The 21,108-nt window shown below is 43.6% G+C and overlaps 1 protein-coding gene across 1 annotated transcript in view; it reads left to right on the top strand.

Moving 5' to 3' along the window:
• The window catches only part of TSKU (tsukushi, small leucine rich proteoglycan), a 96,963-nt gene extending 77,037 nt beyond the window's left edge, over nucleotides 1-19,926 (top strand). Inside the window, exon 3 of the mRNA XM_078658518.1 lies at nucleotides 14,189-19,926. Coding sequence (XP_078514644.1) covers nucleotides 14,189-15,252 — 1,064 coding nt within the window. The 3' untranslated portion in view covers nucleotides 15,253-19,926. The remainder of the gene's footprint in view (nucleotides 1-14,188) is intronic.
• Nucleotides 19,927-21,108: the final 1,182 nt, after the last annotated feature.

Here is a 21,108-nt window from a genome sequence, read left to right as displayed (position 1 = left end):
GCTCCCCAGACCCTAGGCGAGAGGATGTGGGCTGTGGGTTATACTGCCGACTTTGGTGCTGGAAAGCCAGGGTTCGAGCCTTGGGTCACGTCCACATCCTGTGATTCTGGGCAAATTCTGGGCAAAGCCAGGGTTCGAGCCTCGGGGTCCCGTCCACATCCTGTGATTCTGGGCAAATCGCTTAATCTCCCCGTGCCTGAATGTGTCCTTGTGTAACTAACCGGTGCTCATGTAAAGCGCTCCAATACCTTCGGGTCGAGTTCGCGCTATATAAATATACAACAAAGAAAACAAACCAAAAAAAACAACAAGAATTAAAAGGCTTAAATAGCAGATGTTGCGCTTTGTAAACGTAACGTAATAACATCATAGCGTGGTGTGATGTATCTTGGGCTTTCAGACACGTCGCCATGTTGACCTCTTCTGCACACCTTTCCTGCTCCTTAGGCTTTATGTGAAGTGCAGTTTTTTGCGTGTGACCGGGTACTTCCTCCCCTGAGCTACTGTCTGTGGCCTGCATTTTTGGGGTTAATGCGTCAGTTCCCGAAGAGCCGTCTTGGTTTTAGGTTTTAGTTCACTTCAGCTCCGTTCCGCTGAAATGCGATCCCTTCGTTTCAGCTGAAAATGTTGCTTCGTTTTCCTGAAAAACAGGCCGACCCTTCCCGGTGGCACTGGAATGAAAACAACCGCAAGCCTCTCTCCTCCCCCACGGAGGCCTCGGCCGCGCGTTGGCCAATGTGTTAATCATTATTTTAAAGTAAGTCGTGTGAGTCGGAAAAGGGAAGCCGTGTCATCCTCTCCTGGACCTGGTGAATGTAAATCATTTGAACGTGCAGTTTAGCCTAAAGTAGGTTAGTGGGAAATATTAGCTGGCTCGCTGTACTCGGGTAAAAATGAAGATGGTTCCTTCCCTCTTTTCTGTACGCGTGGAAAGACATGATTCAGCACCCTGTAAGAAATTAACTTTAATGAGGTAGTGCTGGCCTTTTTTGGGGGGATAGCGCACTGGTGGCAGATTCCTTGGCCTCTCGGCACTTTTTTGCGTCAGTGTTTGTGTACGACTGTACGTTGCGGTTGTTCTCAGTGGGCCAGAGTTCATGGGAAGAAAGGGGTGGAGTTATTAGACCTTCACCTTCGCCTGTTCGAGTGTGATAGGGTGTGTTCTGTTTGGGCAGTGGAACTGGAAGGGGCAGTTTGCAGAGGACAGTTTGAGAGTTCCCGCCTTACCGCGGGTGTTTGAGCAGGGAACCCATGGGTTGAAGGTGCAATTGCATTTTAACTCTGGAGCTTTCCTTATTCAGTAATTAAAGGGACATTTCCTGTCTTTTGTTGTCATTTGACGCCACCTACCGCTAGCACTCTAACATTGTTGTATGTCTCACCTTGTGTCTTGCAAGGACCAGCCGAAATGTTTGTTGCTGTACATAGGAAAAGTCACTGATTACATTAGTTCATTTTACAAATGCCACATGAAAGACAAGGGCGTTTTGTGCAACCTCAAAAGGTCTGTATGGAACCTCAAATCTATATATAGTGTTATTCAAATTTATTTCGAACTTTGGATAAAAACATACATCAGTGTTCCAACCTCCGTCGTGATTGTTGCTCTGTCGCCAACGATGTCATTATCTACGGTCTTAGTGACTTTCATGATTTGTTTTCCCATTTGATTGTGTTTTCCGGCGTATGCATTTCCAAAACCTTCACCTAATTTAGCAGGGACATAGATTGCTCGGGGGCGAACTCCCCCAAAAAGTCGAACAGGGTGCGGCATGCACTCACTATCTCTGTTTCCACATTGGCACTCAACAGATTCTAAACTTCGGAAAAGTTCCATTAAGGACCTCTTTAAAAGTTTCTTTTCCTCGTAATTTGGACTGGATACACTTTTAAGATGAGCCAGGCGCACATTTTCTGGGCCAAATTGTGCGGAGTTAAATTCCAAAAGTGACAGCGTTATTCTAAAGTTAAAACCGTGACTTATCCAGTCTATAACTTCGGGCGATATTGAATTTCTGTTAATGGAGGCCTGGCCGGGCATGCACCATCATTGTACACGTCTGTAAATAAATATAAGGCAGATGCAACCCGGCTCGATGGCAGACCGTGCAGCACGCCGTGCTCTCTCCTTTGCCTATGAAGCAGTGCCTAGGAAGGCTCTCGTGACCTTTTCGCCCATCACCTGCATCCTGAGTTAGCCAGCAGTGGGGATTGTTTTGCGCCCCGTCCGCCACTTTACTAGCTAGCTATTCTCACGAGAGTAAGTCACGTGGCACTGCCGTAGCAAGGATGCATGGCTTCGACCCTAATGCAAGCCAGGAAAATGGGTCCCGAAAAACCCTTGTCGAATAGTGAAAACGTCGATGTTTGCTCACGGGGCCCCGCCGGTGCCACTGCACCTGCTGCACCGTGGAGAGCTACGTCCCTGCATACGCGCCTCTTTGCTGCGCGCTTTTATTTACTTTTCGTCAGACTGGAAAAAATCCTTTCAGCGAGCCACTTGCTGGACTGGGGCAGCACAGCAGAGATGTACACACTGCCAGCCGAGATGCCTGTTTTGCCGGAAGCTGGCAGCCTCTGGGCTCGGCCGTGGCACATCGCACAGGAGTCTGGAGAGCGCAGGCATTTGCCGTCCATGTTTTACTGCGAGCTCCACCCGATTGAGAAGTAAGCATTTATTTATTTCATTTTATTTAAAGAGCTTGTAGAGCGCCCAGCTACCCCAAAGGGTCTCCCGGCGCTATTGGTGAGGACTGAGAGAGGTTTACAGCTAGCCCTGGATGCTTATATGAACGTTATGGATTCCAGGGGACTGTCATTAAATGTGAAAAAAACCTTTGCTATGACGTGCGCCAGGGGCAAGTCTAAAACCTGCAAACTGTTTGCACGAAAGGAAAGAGTGCAGACTACAAAATCTTTCTCTTACCTAGGAGTAGTCCTTGAGGGGGGCGGGGGGGGGACTCTGGGGCTCAGCCATTAGGAGCAGGGCCCTCTCGTTCAAAAAAGCTACCGCAGCTCTAATGGTCTTTTCACGTAAAATGGGTAAAAGACCCCCTGAAATCCTACTTAAAATTTATATGGCCAAATGCGTTAGTACAGCCACCTATGGGGCCGGTGTTTGGGGCATCCAGGATACTAGAGAATTACAAACTGTAGAAAACGCTTTTTTAAGGAACATTTTAGCCGTCCCACCCAGTTTATCTGTGTTTAATTGTCATGCTGAGCTGGGGGTTAGACACATTAGCGACCTGATTGCGATGCAACCCTTGTTACTTTGGCACAGGGTCTGGACAGGAGCAGACTTGGAACTCAATAGAAAGATTCTTCGCGATGTTATGGCTCTCGACAAATCCAATAACATAGTGTGGTTGACATACATTCAAAAGTTTTGCCGGGACCTGGGGAAACCTGAGCTTTACACGTCACCAGAGGAGCTAGCCAGGATCTCGAGGAGAGATCTAAAGAACAGCTGTTGGCTCCATTTAGAATCCTTGCGCCTAGGTTCTGAACTGAACAAGGAAACGGTAGTGCGGCACCAATTGCTGCTCACCTCGGCCAACATGGAACCCTATCTGAGCTGGTGTACCAAGGGTTTTGACAGATTTTTACTTACTAGGCACAGATTTAACATCTTTTTTTCGCCTGGTGTCTTTCCCACATCCAAATGATAGGTCTAAAAAGCTTACCAAATGTCCATGTGATGGGAGGGCAGAACAATCAACTCTCCATGTGATTTTCTTTTGTAAATTTTATCATAATGAGAGAGTTCGATGGATCAAACCACTCTTGAAAAACCATGGAATTTGGTATCAGTGCCGCCCAGCCTTATTGTATCTCCAATTACTTAATGATGAACTGTGTGTGGCTACCGTGGTTGGCTTTTTAAAAAGTGTTTTTAGAAAAAGGAAAAGTTTAATATGTTTATAACATATTTTCGTTTATTCACTTTGTACTCGGTTCCAAATGCATTGTTATTTTTATGTATACTATGTATCGTTTTTCTTTTTTGATGCAGCTTTTATGGTTTTTTAATTTTATAAAAATCGAATAAAGCTTTTTCTTTCTTTCTTCTATTGGGAGGGCAGTAGCAGGATGGCAGGGTCCAAGGAGAAAGGGGCTGCTAAAAAGTAAAGTTTTTAGGTTTTTACGGAACTGGAGCAGTGAGTAACAGGAACTTAGAGAGTGTGGCAGAGCGTTACAAAGTTTTGGGCCCAACACAAAAAAGAGCAACCTTTAACCCCACACACGCTTATGACGGAACCGCTCCGTCACGCCCCTCGGGTGGGCTGTGCTGGTGACGGAGCGGTTCCGTCATGACCCGCTCGCCATGCCTGCGCGGCGCTGATTTCGCGCCTGCGCGTTCCATTGAGCGGGCGGGGCCATGACGGAACCGCTTCGTCACAAGCACAGCCCACCCGAGGGCCGTGACGGAACAGTTCCGTCATAAGTGTCGGAGCGCCGCGCGGCCCCCCCACCCCCTTAGCGCTGCGGCGGAATTGCCACCGCAGCGAAAGGGTTAAGACGAGCTCTGAGGAACCTCGGCACTGAAAATAGAGCGAGTTTGGCTGATCTCAGCTCACGGGTGGGGATAGATGGAGACACCAGAGCTTGGATGTAGGAGGGAGCGAGACGATGTCTAGTGCGAAACATGTAGCACAGGGCCTTAAACGTGATCCGATTGTCCACTCTTAGCAAGTCCAGTCTCTGCAGCAGGGGCGAAATAGACGAGAATCTCGGCAGCCGAAAAAGAAGGTGGGCAGCCGCATTTTGGATGATCTGCAGGCGACGAATCACGGCTTTGTCAGCACCCAGATAGAGGACCTTCCCATAATCTAATCTGGATGTGACCAAGGCTTGCACCACAGTTCTCTGAGCATCTGGGGGAATCAGCCTGAGTATTTTCTTCAGCCATTTGAGAATGGAGAAGTAGGAGGCAGTGAGCTTAGAGACCTGAGGTGTCAAGGAGAGATTTGTCAATAATGAAACGGAGAGTCTTCACTTTATCCACCGGTACGGGCAGTGGCCCCTGTATGGCAGTCCAGGGGCTGGCTCCCCAAAGACCAGGGTTATTTCCCAGGATCAGCACTTTGGTTTTATCGCCATTGAGTTTAAGGGCATTTTTGTTCATCCAGAGTGCAACATTAGCCAAACCTTGCCTGAGGGGGGAAGGGTCTTTTCTACGAGCCGTGAATAGTGAGAAGATAATCTGAGAATCATCCACATATGAGGAGACAGTGAGACCCGACTCTTTGATCGCATCCATCAAGGGGAGTAAATAAATGTTAAACAGGAGGCTCAAAATGGATCCCTTCGGAACCCCCAAGGGTGTTGTTTGCAGAAAAGACCTGAAAGGTTCGCTCCTTTAAAAAGGAGGACAGCCATTTCAAAGCAGTGTCGGCAATGCCTGGAACCTCCAAGCTATTCAAGCGAATAGTGTGAGATCGTATCAAAAGCTGCACTTATGCCTAAGAGGATAAGGCGGCTGTCCTGCCCGAGTTCAGTTCTTCCCTCAAAAACTCAGTGACTCCGAGCAGGGTGGATTCAGTGCTGAAGACTGCCCTGAAACTAGTCTGGTACAGGTGCAGTATGTTGGAGGTGGTCATAAAGGAGGAAAGGTGAGTATTAACATGCTTTTCCAGAATTTTGGAAAAAAACGAAAGAAGTGAAATTGGCCTAAAGTTGGACCAGCACTGGGGGTTGAGGTCCTTCTTCTTAAGCAGAGGGAGTATTGAGGTATGCTTCCAGTTCTGGGGTACTTCCCCTGGAATTTCAGATCAGGATTCTAGTACACACAGCTTCGAAGCGCTGCATGGGTTTTACAGTATACATTAACCAACAAGAACCTGTAATTAAGGGAGTGCTGAGGTTCGAAGTTCCCGTCCTGAGGACACTGAGGATGGCGTCCATTATGATGACAGATGACATCAAATGACATAAAGAGCAGGGTTAAATTCCCTCGATGTGACATTGGGAAAGGAATTACCACGCATGTGTTAATTGTCACACTCGCAATTTTCCTCTCGTAGATTCCATGAGCACAAACCTCCCCAAATATATTGTAGGTTAAGACTCGGGAGGGGGGGGGAGGAGGAAAAACCCAAAGAACTCTGTGTGTTAAATAGATTCTGCACGTTATGCCTCATTTTCCTGTTGAAAACTCAGAACAGAAGTTGCTTACCCATGCAGGGTAAATATCTCTCCCTGGGCACTGGTGTTTAATATGTGTGCTACATACCCCGCCCTATTCCTCCCAACTTGAAAAGAGAGCCATACTAGTGACTACTGTTTTGCAAGTGCTTTAAACTCAAAGATTTCAGTGTTACAGCTACCGGGTGCTCCTGCACAGGCACTTTTCCTTTGAGCACTTTAGTGCAGAGGTAGAAGGCTACACACCTTATGCACCCACCAATGCATAAACTGTTGCATCCTAGAGAAGGCCTCTTTCTCTTTGCGGTACAAAAGGGGGTGGTAATTGACGGAGCATCTGAACCAATCAACCACTCACACCCAGTCAAAAGATCTGGGTTTAATCCATCACCGTTCTTTAGCCCACTCTGCCACCCCAGTTCAGACATGGCTATATGCAAATCAGTCTGACCCTGTGCCTCATGGGAACAGTCCAGCCCGAACTGCCAAGCCATGCCTTCTCTGGACCGGAAATAAGCTTCCGAGGACCGGTTTCTGGCATTGCAGCCATCTTCAGCCCGGCTTGCTTTAATCCGTCCATCACCACCCCCTTTTGTACCGCTTTTGGCCGCCATAAGTGTGGCAGGGTATGCTCAGACGTGAGTCCCTTGCTCACTTTGCCACTGGATTCAAGCAAGCCGGGCTGAAGACGGCTGGAATGCCAGAAACCGGTCCTCGGAAGCTTGTTTCCTGTCCAGGGAAGACATGGCTTGGCAGTTCAGGCTGGACTGTTCCCATGAGGCACAGGGTCAGACTGATTTGCATATAGTCATGTCTGAACTGGGGTGGCAGAGTGGGCTAAAGAACGGTGATGGATTAAACCCAGATCTTTTGACTGGGTGTGAGTGTTTGATTGATTCAGATGCTTCGTCCATCACCACCCCCTTTTGTACCGCTTTTGGCCGCCATAAGTGTGACAGGGTATGCTCAGACGTGAGTCCCTTGCTCACTTTGCCACTGGATTCAAGCAAGCCGGGCTGAAAACAGCTGGAATGCCAGAAACCGGTCCTCGGAAGCTTGTTTCCTGTCCACGAAAGACATGGCTTGGCAGTTCGGGCTGGACTGTTCCCCTGAGGCACAGGGTCAGACTGATTTGCATATAGCCATGTCTGAACTGGGGTGGCAGAGTGGGCTAAAGAACGGTGATGGATTAAACCCAGATCTTTTGACTGGGTGTGAGTGTTTGATTGATTCAGATGCTCCGTCCATCACCACCCCCTTTTGTACCCCTTTCTCTTTGCATCATATAACTATCCCAAAATTCATGTTTCCAGCATTCACTTTCTTATATGTTCCCGGCTAAATGCAGTATTTCATCATCTAACTATCCCAATATTCATTTTCTTATACGTTCCCTTATAAATCCATTATTTCATCATTGAACTATCCCATCATTCACGTTCTTATATGTCCCCTGCTAAATGCAGTATTGCATCATCTAACTATCCCATCATTCAAGTTCTTATCGGGCCTCAAAAAATCCAAAAAAGTTTACTAGACCTAAATAATCTACTCAACCTAATTATAATCGGGGCTCCTTGTTTTCTTCTTTTACTGATTTTTACAGATAAATACAGACAGAAAAAAATTATTTTTGTGTCTGTATTTATTTTTAAATGCGGATAAAAACGGAAATTGTGTTGTTTTTTGAGTAATTCTAAATTCTGTCTGCCATGACTACCAGGCCAATAGCTGTGTGAGTTGATAGGGAAAGGGGTTTAAAAAAAGGGATTTTAGAAAAGAGGCTTTAACAACAGTAGATATACACAAGGCTGATACCGAAATGTGCATGTTTTGATATAAGTGCATTGATTTAACTTTAGCGGGTGTTCACAGCACTGAAACCTGGCAGGCATTCAAGCATGAATGCATATTTCTTGGTAAAATTAATGTGGAAATATACTAATTTCAGCTTCATTTTTTCACAAAGACCAAAATAAATATGGATAAATACAAATAAAATTAACAAAAAATAAATATGGATAAATACAGACGGAAATGTCAAAAAACCATAAAACCGGGAGCCCTAATTATGATGCTCTTGACCCATAAACTAGTTTCAAATTATGTGATCCTGGGCAAGTATTTTAATTCACTGAGATGCCATTTTCTTCTCTATCACATGAGAGCACCTTCAAATACGCAAGGTCAGCATTTCTGCTGTGCAGAAAACTCTTGTTTGGTTTAATAGACTAGGTTTTGCTCCATATGTAATAAAAATCTAGCCACATATAGGATACACATGACTGCTGACTTGCCTCCGTTCAGTAACCACATTGTCATCAGTGCAGGGACAGGAATGTTTCTGAACTACTGTTTTAAAAACTGTCACTTTTAATAAATACAAAATTAAAGCATAAAGTAGCAGCCCACTGTCATTTGCAATCAGCAGATTTTACATTGAAATGCCCAAAGAATTTCCCACTGACATTTGGTTTTAAAACAATATAGTGTACAATGTCTCGATATTGAGTTTCTGCAAATATTTGTCATTTACACATCACAAAGTGTTGTGATTTGTTTTGCTCCTATGAAAATCTTTGCTTGCATCACACTTCTGAATTACAAAGTTATTTCAGAATTCTTGATACATTTTGAAATAACTGTACTATTCATTTACAAGCTGTTTAAATATTGTGTTAGAAAAAAACCTGACATTTTACAGCCTTTTGTTTGACAATTATTGTCAGATAATTCACTTGACAAAAAGCACTGACTATAATAAGATAAAAAAAATAAAAAAAACCTTTTTCCAGGAACAGGTATGCAACAATTAGTAAAAAGACATACTGACATTGACCTCAGTCCTTGAACAGACATCAAATGTGTCAAGTCAAAAATAAGATTTAAAAGCCTCTTTGTTGCTCATTAACTTTCTGAATGAACAGAACACCTGTTCTCACAGTTTAAATTAATTCCCCAGCAAGGGAGTAAATGCTAACATTAGCTCAACCTAATAAAATCCCACTTAACATTGCAGAATGCAGTATTTCATCATCTAACTATCCCATCATTTATGTTCTTATACATTCCCTGCTAAATGCAGTATTGCATCATCTAAATATCCCATCATTCATGTTCTTATATGTTGCCTGCTAAATGCAGTATTGCTTCGTGGGTGGCACCAAAGAGGCGTCTCTGGGGCACCTACCAGACAAAGCGTAACATAATAGTCCACAGTTGTGTGGCCTCTTTTTCCACAGGCTCGTGTTGGCAGGAATAAAGTGGTTGTGGCAAGACTGCCCTCAATTCTCTTTATGGGAAGATGTAATATAATCTTCCTGCCCGTTGTATGGATTAGAGTCCTCTGTGAAGTACTTCATAATGTTGCTCAAAATGTGTTCAGTATTGTAGTTTGTGATGCATAATTATTATTAATAGCAAATCGAATTGTATTACAGCTTCTTTAAACATTTTATACCTTTCTGTAAAGCAAGTTTCTGCTTTACTACATTGAACTTTGTGACCAAGACTCTTATTTTCTTAGAGTTCAGCAAGGCACACTGGTCTATTCACAATGTTGTATACTTGCATGTGGAATAACGCAATTTTCATTTTACATGCAGCTTCTTCCTGTACACACTAGCCTTGTAACTTTGGCTGGGTTGGGTGTATTTGTTGTATGCCCAGAAGTGGTTTGGTTAGCCATTTTTTTTTTTACTATGACCAGGGGCCTCCAACCTTTTCTATAAGGAGAGCTACTTCTGACAAGTCAAAATAGCCAGAGCTACTAATGGCTTTGAATATTGTTGCAGTAGTGACAACATCCTAAACAACCAATGTAGTGACCGCACCTTGCAGGTTTACTAGTAGTGACATATTCGTTTCCAAAATACATGTTTTTCTTAAACTTTCTATACATTTTTGGGTCAACACATTCAAAGAAAATGTTTCATGGGGAAAAAGTTTTCATACATGGCCCTTAAAAGTCAGCTTGTGATTTTCCTAGTTCAAATGCATGTTTTTGAGACATTCTCCCCCATCTCCCTTGGTATTTAAATGCAAGGGATGCCCTTCAAAATGACAGAGATTGCTTACATTATGCAATGGATGCCCCCTATAATGTTAGGGCTAAAAAAAACACAATTGTATCCATTCAATCAATAAATCAGGGGAATTGTAAGCGCGCTACTCACCAATGTGGGTCACAAGGAGCTGGTGGGAGGGTTGGAGGGGGGAGCTCCGTTCAGTCGAAGAGCCAGGTCTTGAGTGTCTTCCTGATTATGTTGAGGGAGGGGGGGGGGGGTGCGTCTGACGTCGATTGGGAGCTTGTTCCAGGCCTTGGCCGAGATGTGGGAGAAGGCTCTTCCGCCTGTTCTGGCTCTGCGGATGCGCGGGGTTTCGGCGAGGGCGAGGTCAGCGGATCGGAGGTTTCTCTTGGGTGCGTGGAAGGAGATTCTTGCATTGAGGTACTGGGGTCCGGTGTTGGGAAGCCATTTGTAGGTGTGGGTGAGTATCTTGAAAGTAACTCTCTTCTCAGTGAGGAGCCAGTGGAGATTCCGCAGGTGTTGGGTGATGTGTTCGTGTCGGGGGATGCCAAGGACGAGTCTGGCTGTGACGATCTGTATGGTCTGGAGTTTGCGGAGTAGAGACTTGTTGATCCCGGCGTAGAGGGAGTTTCCATAGTCCAGTCTGCTGGTTTTTTGTGTGTGGGTGACGCTTTTCCTTGATTCGGGGGGATCCCTTGGAAGGTCTTTCGGAGGATGCGTAGGGTGTTGAAGCAGCTGGAGGCAACGGCGTTGACCTGTTGGGTCATGGAGAGGGAGGAGTCAAGTACAATGCTGAGGCTTCGGGCGTGGTCCGTGGGGGTGGGAGGGGTGCTGAAGGCGGTGGGCCATTAGGTGTTGGCAGAGTGGGGTAGGGTGGTCCTATGACGAGGACCTCTGTCTTCTCTGAGTTGAGCTTCAGGCAGTTTCTGCTCATCCAGGATGCAACATCTTTCATTTCTTCCAGGAAGTTGTCTGGTGGTGATTGGGTCCTTGGTGAGGGAGAGAATGAGCTGGGTGTAGGATATTATGCGGAGTCTATGCTGTCTGACGATAGCGGCGAGGGAGGCCATGTAGATGTTGAAGAGCGTGGGACTGAGTTGATTTCCATCGGTTCGGAGAGAAAAGGTGGCAGTCTGATTCTTTGGGTTCTGCAGGTGAGGAAGGAGTCGATCCAGTTGAGGGCAGTTCCAACGCAGACGCCTACTCAGGCCGGAATGGAACAGGCTGGGAGTTCGGACTTGCAGACACGCCATTACTGCTGCTCTGTCCTTAGAAAACACTGCCTTAAAAATAAAATTGGCCAAATTCGTTCAGTATGCCTACAGGCTTCTAGAAAAATTGGACTGCTGTGTAGCATAATGTGTACCTAACCCCATTTGCATTGTCCGGGAGTGCTATTTTTAAATTGACATGTTGCAGTAAGCACTGATAAGAAAGTCACATTTTATTCTGTTTTTATTTTCTTTATTTTAATCTCTTTTAAGCTGTAAGATTGTATTAACGTGCTGGAAGAATCTTTTAAAGATGTTTTATATCTAAATAAAGAATTTATTACCTGGCAGTTCCTGTATGCCGGCGTTGTGGAGTCTGCCGGTGAGTGTCGGTGGGAGACGGTCTTGAACACTGCAGAGAGGTTGAGTAGGATCAGGGCCGTGGTGTGTCCTTGATCGAGGAGGGTGCGCATGTCGCCTGTGGCATCGAGTAGGGCGGTCTCAGTGCTACGGTTGCTGCAGGGGTCGTGGATGGAGTTTTCCATTGTGGACATTGATTCCAAGAAGGCCCCTATTAATCGATAGAGGACCACAATTTGGCCAAATATATTCACAGTTTGGCAAGAATAGCTTCCATTCTGCCGTAATTAGTGAAAGCATGCCCAACATGTGTCAAGATTTACCATTATTATACCAGAGCCACCTTTGTCGAGAAAAGTTTTAATTGCGCCATAGATGAACCCGTTATGTTGGGAGCACCAAATAGGTGGTGTTCCCTGATACCAAGAATTACTTCCAGGAATAAACAATGTCTATCAAGGAGAACACAGTGCCAGCCACATATACCGCTCATACACAATGCACACATGCAGACAGAAACATTAAACAAATTAACATGCGTATATTCACACACCCTTCCCACCATCTTAAGAAAGCAAGGCTGTTAAATTATCTTCACCCACAACCCAGCCTCTGACTACAGGGCAACCAATGATGCTACTACCTCAGTCCCCTTTTATTCTTGCCCAGTTTTTACACATACTGTATGGTTTATAGAATGGATCTTGGAAAGTGACCAATGTCGTTGGGACTGCTAAATTGAGAGTGGAGACAGGTGGTCATGCTATAGGTACAACAGGCTGTCACGGTGTGTTTGTGTGTAAGCCTGTTGGTCTGTCACATGTTTGGATGGCGGTCACTCCAATGACACAGATGTGTAGCACTGCTTAGTTCAGTTTGGCTGAGCCCTCTGAATTATTACTATGCTGGGCTGCACTTCAGAGAGCTATTTCCAGGGTACTGCTGAGCAACCAATAGCCCCCAATCTACTCTTTGGAGACCCTTGCTTTAAGCGCTCTGTGCTGTGCAGCCTAGACTTGCTTTTGCTGTGCCTTGTCACTCGACATGGTGTTGTATCTTTTATGCCACCGGAAGGCCCGACACCTCCATTACAGTCAATCGGTGCCACGAGTTTCCCAACACTCATTTTTAAATTTAGAATTTTATACCCGGAACATTCCCCCTGACCAACCATGGCGAAACCGCTGCGTGATGCTTTAAGCCGCTCTACAAACTTGAATGGAGTGCTTTTTTGCAAAAAAAAGGAAGGTTGGTTCTGTTGGCAAACTAATGTTTGTGGTCTTTAATTTTGATACAACAGGTTTGACTAAGCGGTTTCAACATGTTGGATCTGTGCACAATGTACGTCACCTGCAGAGTGGATGGAATAAGGAAAGTTGGTGGGTTGGCAGGGATGTCGTGGGAAGAGCTGAGAAACCAGGGAATGGGCAAACAGGGCCAAACCTTACACCCCTGTACCAGCTGCAACACCTGGAGCTGAAAGACTAATGTGGGAGAGTGGAGCCAGTGAGCAAAATGGGCATTGTAGCAAAATGTGGCCCGGAATAGAGCAGGATCTGAGAGAGGACCCGATAGAGGACAAGATGGTGCAAACAGCAGCAGAGCGAGAGGAACAAAGTCGTGAGGTGGGGAGTGATACGTGCATGCACACAGAGAGAGAGAAAGCTCACAAGTGTGTTCCTGTGGCTTGTGTAAGGCCCCAGGTAATGTGACACAGGTCAGTACGGCACAAGGGGAAAAACTGGAGCATTTGGGATATCACCCATATAAGACCAAGACCATTTGATTCTGGAATCGAGGTGCATCATATGGGGAGAATGCAGGGAGATGCTGCTTCCTGCACTGTCACTGCTACATTGAAGTTAGTGACACCAAACAGTCGCTTATTAGACCTTCCAATATTTCTCATCAGTAGCTCAAGCATCTGGTCAATTAGACTGATCACGAAAAGGCAAGTTACGTTAATTTCAGAAAGCCTTGGTCATGATATGAGGGTGGATGATTGAGCTTCAAGGCTTCATTATGCTAAAGACCATGGCATCCCAGTGCAGAGCACACCTGGGCGTGCCTAAGCATGCATCCACCCTTTCCGCACTGGGATGGAGGCAGGACTAGAGCTGCAGGAAACCAGTCAATAGGAGTCCGGAAGCTGTGGGTGAAGTAATACAACGAATGGGCGAAGGCTGCCCTTACCAGATACCGCACCTCTCTTCAGGTGAGCTGTCGGGGGAGGCACTAGTCTGATTCTACAAAGTTTGCTTAAGGTTTAGCGTTCATTGCATCGCCATTGATAATTCATCCAATCTTTGGTTTGACAACAAATTTCCGTATAATCTATTGTGAATGGTTTGGGTAACAAAATAATTGTTTAACCTTTGCTGACGTAACTCTCTTTTTGAGCCATGCCAAGACTAAGGTTGTTTCCTCCTTTTTGTTTTACAGATCTCAAAATGACGTTGTCAGCGTTGCTCCAGATTTTGCTTCTGGCTCCCTTTATTGGATCCACCAAGACCTGTTTTCCTGAATGTCACTGTGAAGTGGAGTCCTTCGGCCTTTTTGACAGCTTTAGTTTGACCAAAGTGGACTGTAGTGGAGTTGGGCCTCATATTCTCCCAGTGTCTATTCCTTTGGACACTTCCTACCTGGACTTATCTTCAAACAAGCTGAGCATCATTAATGAAACCATGTTGTCTGGACGCGGCTACACAACCTTGGTCAGCCTGGATCTCAGTTACAACCAGATCACAAAAGTCTCTTCCACAACTTTTTCAAAGCTCCGGTACTTGGAGTCTTTAGATATGAGCCACAACTCCTTGGAGGCCCTGCCTGATGAAAGCTTTTGTAGTTCGGCCCTAGGCGAAGTGGACTTTAGCAACAACAAGCTGTCGGAGATAAAAATGGAAGTTTTTACATCAAGAGGACAAAGAAAACCTATGAATGTAGATCTTTCAAGTAACCTAATTTCTAAGGTTTTGCAAAGTGATGAAAGAAACCTTCCCAACATCCAGAGCTTAACATTGTCAGAAAATAGACTGCATTCTGTGCCAAAACTTCAAGGAATTCCACTTAGATACCTTAACCTTGATACGAACCCTATTGCCAAAATTGAAAAGCAGGATTTCATGGGACTGAAAGGGTTGATTCATTTGTCACTCAGCAATCTCAATCGTTTGACTGCAATCTCCCCTTATTGTTTCAAAGAGTTGCCAACGCTCCAGGTTCTGGACCTGTCAAACAACCCTAACCTGAAATTCCTAAATGCCGAAGTCTTTGTTGGCCTGGACTCCTTGCAAGAGCTTAATTTGTCCAGTACTGGTGTCATGTCCTTACCAAAGGATATGCTAAAGCATCTCCCTTCTATAAAAAGCATTGCTTTGGGGAAGAACATACATTGCCTAAAGACGATAAAGGCCGGCCAGTTTCACAGGCAAGGCAGCCTGACCAAAAAAGAGATCATTCACTGCCGCGATGACCATGGGTCCATAAGCGCATCTAATTTATTATGAGGACAACTGGTAGAACAATCCTGCCTCTTGCAAGATGGACTCCCACGGCCTGCTTTGTGCCTTTTTGTAAAATTGTTGATAATTTATTTGTATATATTTGTAAATGCCGGTACTTCTGTTCCCAAGGATTGTGAATTCCTTCGGTGAGCTGCTTGTGGGTGCTTCCTGTTGGCCCACTTGGACATCTCCATGTGCTTTATTGTCTACTTCTGTTTACTGTCATCCCAGAAGTGATGAAAATGGCTTGGGTAACTCTGGTCCATATGGTTATCCAGCAAAGGAGCAAAATCAACCAAGTACAAATGCGTGACTCATTTTAGGGCAATATCATTCTTGATGTTTTTAATGTGCAAATAATCTCTAAAACTAAAATGGTTTACATTTGTTGATTCGCAATGCCCACACAAACAGGAGGGTAGTGGTATATTTTTGTTTTGCATGTACCCAAAGATATTGGGTTGGCAATCCTTTATTCGCCATTACTGTAGTAAACTATGCTTTATTTTGGACAATTTTCCACGTTAAAGTGCCTTTGAAAATGTTGCCTTTCGTGAAGCTGCTCATCGTTTGCACTTTTGTTCCGAAAAACACTATGGTTTACGAGATGGTATTGTGCTTCGAGAATCTCTTAGACACATTGACACTATTTGCATATATGTGCAATGAACACCTTTCTGATTGGGACCATTCATAGCCTTTTTGCATTTTGCTTAGCATAGGCAAGCCATTTTTAAGCTGTCCGTCTCTGTGGAACCCGCTGCATGGCTATTCGAAGTAAACGCATACATAAGCATTCAGCATCCTTGGGGACGCGCTTTCGACTTCAGTAGTATAGTGATGTTGTACATTCAATATTGCCAAAACACTATGTAGGTTTTAAGGGGTGAGAGCAATAAAAGAAATTAACAGCAAGACCCCAGTGGGGCATGCACCAAGACCATATTATAGTTATATGAAAGCAATGCAAGCTCAGCAAATGCTGAGAGACAGACTTCAGATTCATGTTTTTATGCAGTTTTTGTGTGGTGCGTTTACAGAGAGCAGTATTAGCCTTTCCTTTTTAAAAGTGTGCATTTTTTATATTAGTAATCAAAATGAAACCTTAAGTGATAAAAAATTGAGAGGTGCAAAAATATATATTTTTAAAATGAAGTAATCCTTGAAATGGGGGAAAAGGATGATTTGAATATTCAAGGTCTGCTGTTGAAAAATGAGTTCAAGAAACGCCCCCCCTACACCCACGTCCACCCCCACCACTTCTTAATGTCCTCCCTTTTCTTCTCCCTAACCAAAAAAGATGTATATTTTTAGGAGCAAATGTTTTAGCTCGCGGAATTAAGAGCTCGGCACCCTATTCCTGGGGACACCTTTTAATGTGCCAAGAGATGAGTGCCACCCATGGTAGACACATGTTGAATTTTATTTCAATTTGACCTATCAGCTTGCTTTTAAATGGCATCAGGGCACACATAGTCAAGTGCCATGCCTCTTCCATTCACGGGCTCTGTTAAGACTGGCACAACCAGCCGTTTTAGTACCCTTTTTTAAAATGATAATCGATTATCATGTTGACACATGCGCACTGGCAGGGTCCATTCCAGGTGAAAGCAATACTACACAACAACAGAAGGGGGTGCCAGGTTGGCTCTAATCATGTCACATGGTTCAGAAGGGAGGAGAGGGCACGGTGAATAGCATCCTTGCATCAACCCTGAACTCTGGGAACTGAACCGAAGCATTCACCCAGCAGTGAGACCAATTGATGGTAGATGTCTAAGGATTTCTGACAGATAGTTTGAGTCACCTACAGCTATTCTCCTCCAGAGTGCTGTATTCTTATTTTAATTGCAGAGGGGCGGTGCATTCTGACATTGATCTGTACCCTCCCCAAATCTGCCACCGTTTCCATTTTCAAAAACAATATTCTGAGAACTTTGAGGAGAGTGAAAAAGTTACATAGGCACTTTGTCCTAGGTGATCGAGACCCAATTTTGTAAACTTTATATGCTTGAAAGAAGCCAGATTTTCATCACTAGACAAAGAAATTGACCTTCATCATGGCTTCTTCCTGACCCCCTTCAGTACAGACCACCAGTGCCCTCTATCCTGTTGATTTAGGTGAGGTGGTAAATTATTTTCAACCCACATTCAGTCCTTGGCTTCTATAAAGATTGCAAATATTGGGCACTGGCCCTGAATCAGTTGTGTGGTTGTTGAGATCACTCACCCAGTCTCATTCTTCTGTAAGCCAAGGAAATTAATAAATCATGCTTTCAATATAGATCAGAATGTTCTCACTGTGACTTGTAGCTTTCAAAAGATTAGGCTTTGAAAGAGGCACACTTAGGCAATCCATGAGATGTTCACTGCAAAAGAGTACCTTTTGGAAAGGTGCATTTTTTTTGCTGATGTTTATTGTTAAGGGCAAGTGCTTTGGAAACTAAGAATAAAAACACCCAACAAGGTATCTGGTTTTGAATAGAAAACTTCTAAGCACAGCATTTCTTGTGTGTCTGTGAAAGATATATATATATATATATATATATATATATATATATATATATATATATATATATATATATATCATGTCTTGTAGCACCCACCATCACAGGTATCAAATATATTTTCTTTCCATGCAAAAACCAATACGGCATTGTAAGGTATAGTTCATCATTAATATCCCCATCAGATTTTAATAGCAAGGATTACATGGGCAGGGTTTAGCAATAACCTCTCCCAACATATCTTTCCTGTTGGGTACATTTGCCTAATTGATTCTGAAAGGAATGGCCAGCAAGGTCTTCCTACTTTTATGTCAATGTTTTAACCAGATGAGCATCGAAAGAACTTTCACGTTGGTGGTGTTTTCATATTTCATTTTAAGGAAAAGTGGGACAACTAAAGAACCAGGTCCAGAAGCTCTTACCAAGTTGTGAAACATACTTGATAAAGAGACCTTAAATCATACCTTGGCTATGGAGTAAGCCATACATAGTAAACTTTACCACTTGTAATGCTCAGCATACAGGCACACCTTTAAACAATGCGTATTCCCCACCACAGACATGTGACTTAGACACACCAGGGCGAAGCTGACTTTTACGTTTCATGATTCTGCTTCTTGACTATCTCATTCCACTGCTCATTAAGATGAATTTGAGCAATTTTCGCATAAACTGTTGACCAAAGTTCAGAAAAAGGGATTAGGGTCCCTTCCTGTTTGTCCTAACAAACTGCTTGGTTGAACAGCCCCACGCTGTCTCATATTGTGCGTTAATACAATATGGAAGGAACTACCACACTTAATTTGTCTCTGGTACCCTCAAGAATGCAGGATATCTTGTGTCTAAGGTGACTCTGTTGTAGCTTCAAGGATTTTGGCACAATTAGTTCTCCATTTGGGCTCTCCCAGTAATGGCACACTCTTATGGTGGCTCAACAAGTCAGCAGCTTACAGTGACCTCAATATTGCACTTCCCTATGCTACTCTGGCTGGTTTTTATTTTTAACTAGTGGTACCTTTTCAAATAACTCTATCCTTAGTACATATTTTAATGCACATGTTTGCTTATGCTTTTAGAGCCACTTAATTTTTAAATAATTGTTTTCACCCACCACTGCCAATTGCACAAAATATTCCACTTTTTCCGGTTGAGGGGTGTTAATGGGCAAGTAGTTGTGAATGACCTGCACGCCCTCCACGAGGGTCACAAATATTTTATATTGCATGTTATCATTCAGACCTGAAAGAGTGTTCACATATTACAACTTGCATTGCCTTTTTATAATGACCAAGCGCTACAATTAACAGAAACAAAACTTAAAGATTATTTTTTCTACATTGCAACATAAAATGACAAATAGTTTTTCCAACAAAACAAAGGTCTGTTGATGTCAGTTGTTTGTTAGATGAACCTACAATGCCCTAAATACTGTGCAATAGAAAAACCACAAAGTGCCACAAACCTTTTTGTAATGGCCTATGGCAGGTACATAGAAGTGTGACGCTGGACTTATTTGAGTTTTGACCCAGGAAGTTATCACAGTGTCGCAGGAAATTACGTTTCTCAGTACAAGGTTGCACAGTTTTCCCATAAAGAGTTAGAGCTGAAGCTTTTTTAACCTCTTCTACTCTACCCACGCACTTGACCATGTTCTGTAGCGTACCTAAATTGCTTTAGTATGCGTTTTGGGACCCTACAATTATTAGATTTCGAAATGTGTTCTTAAGAATAATAATTCACAGATGTTATTTTTGCAACGCTTGTAATGACTATAACTATCCCCGTGTTAACACCTGTCAAAGAATATACCATAATATCTTTGTACTGCTTTCTGCTGGCAGAATCAGATTTGTTTTTTTTATATATATATTTACAAAAACAGGATTATTGAATGTTTTTTCTTAAACTGCTTATTTCGGATGAATATGTGAAGGTGTGAAACAAATTCTGTCTCCACAGTCCCCTGCTTTGGACCTCTGTGGTAAGATGGCTGCCCAGTGTGTTTGATCCACGTCATGACTGCAAAGTTTACTTTTGTAACCTATGCGTTGCTGGTTAAATATGTCTTAATAAATATCCGACAATCTATATAATATTTCTTTGTGCTGCATTGTAAAGAATTGTGATTATGCAATAATATTAATAAAGTGTTTTTGAGTTGTTTTTTAAACTGTGTCCTTTCTTACTATGATACTGTAGCCAAAGATCTATCAATGTTTCAATGCAGAAAGGAATTAACAAAAGAATCCATAACATTTCTGTGTAGAAGTTTCAACCTCATTGAAACTTCTCTTTATTTCCCTATTTACCTTCTCATTCCCATAATAAAGTGTTCCCAGAGTGTACCACACATTTTGATTGCTGGGTCTATGTTGCTTGCACTCTGCCATTTAGGAAGAAAGGATCCGAACATAAAGAACAAGTTACATATGGATCTGCTGTCAAAGTTGTCATCTTGACCATCCTTTGTTAGATTCACAGAATTTGTTTATTTGAACCCAGCCTTTTACAAATATTGGGCTCTTCAGCTGCCCCCTGCGTAAAGCCCAACTCCATCTTTTGAAATGTTGTCTCTCATGAGCGGTATAAGGCAGCCTGCAAACCTGATAAAAGCATGCTTAATGGAGTGTAAACTATTTTCTCTGCATGTGTTGAGATATGTGTGTCTTTTATCAGAAAAAGAGTTGGTGAGATTTGTGTACACTGGGCAGCATTTTTCAGATTGAGAATGGGTTACTAATTTGGCTAGATTTGTGGCCATTATGTGGGTGTCCTTCCTGGAACTTTGTATTTGGGCTGTTGTACTTTCCTCTTGCATTAATTATTTTCACTATGTTAATGTTTATTTAGCACAAGAAGAAAAAAGTAGCTGATGAGCATATCTTCTTAGGGATGGTACAACTGTTCCCTGGATAGATATAAGACCGAGGGAGAAGGAGGAATGAGAGACTAGGTCGCCCTCCAAATATTTAATGCACAATTTGGAATCCAAAGTATTGGGTCACAAGACCTAGCTCATGTCAAGGTAACTGACCGGAATGATCAGTGGTACCATCCAAGAAAGAAAAATGTCTTTCTAGTGTCCCCTCACTCACCGGGGTTGCCCCACGGTGACATGCTTCATCATTGGGGCCATCCCAGTTCTCTACGAAAAGGGGTGTGCTGCGACTCACGAACTACGCAGGAGCACTTTAAAGTGAAAGACTATGTGTAGTGCAAACAAGTGGTGGAGTGGGTGTGGGTGAGTTAAAAATACCGTGCTTAGTGGGCCTCAACAGATTTATTATGCTCCTAGGTAGGTATGTTAAAAGTGGGGTGAGTATCACTGCTAGCCAACCTATAATGAGGATTG

Source organism: Lissotriton helveticus, chromosome 8, assembly GCF_964261635.1.
Source record: "Lissotriton helveticus chromosome 8, aLisHel1.1, whole genome shotgun sequence".
Taxonomy (NCBI): Eukaryota; Metazoa; Chordata; class Amphibia; order Caudata; family Salamandridae; genus Lissotriton; species Lissotriton helveticus.
The sequence above is the reverse complement of the archived record's forward strand: the minus strand, read 5'-3'. Positions and strand labels throughout refer to the sequence as shown.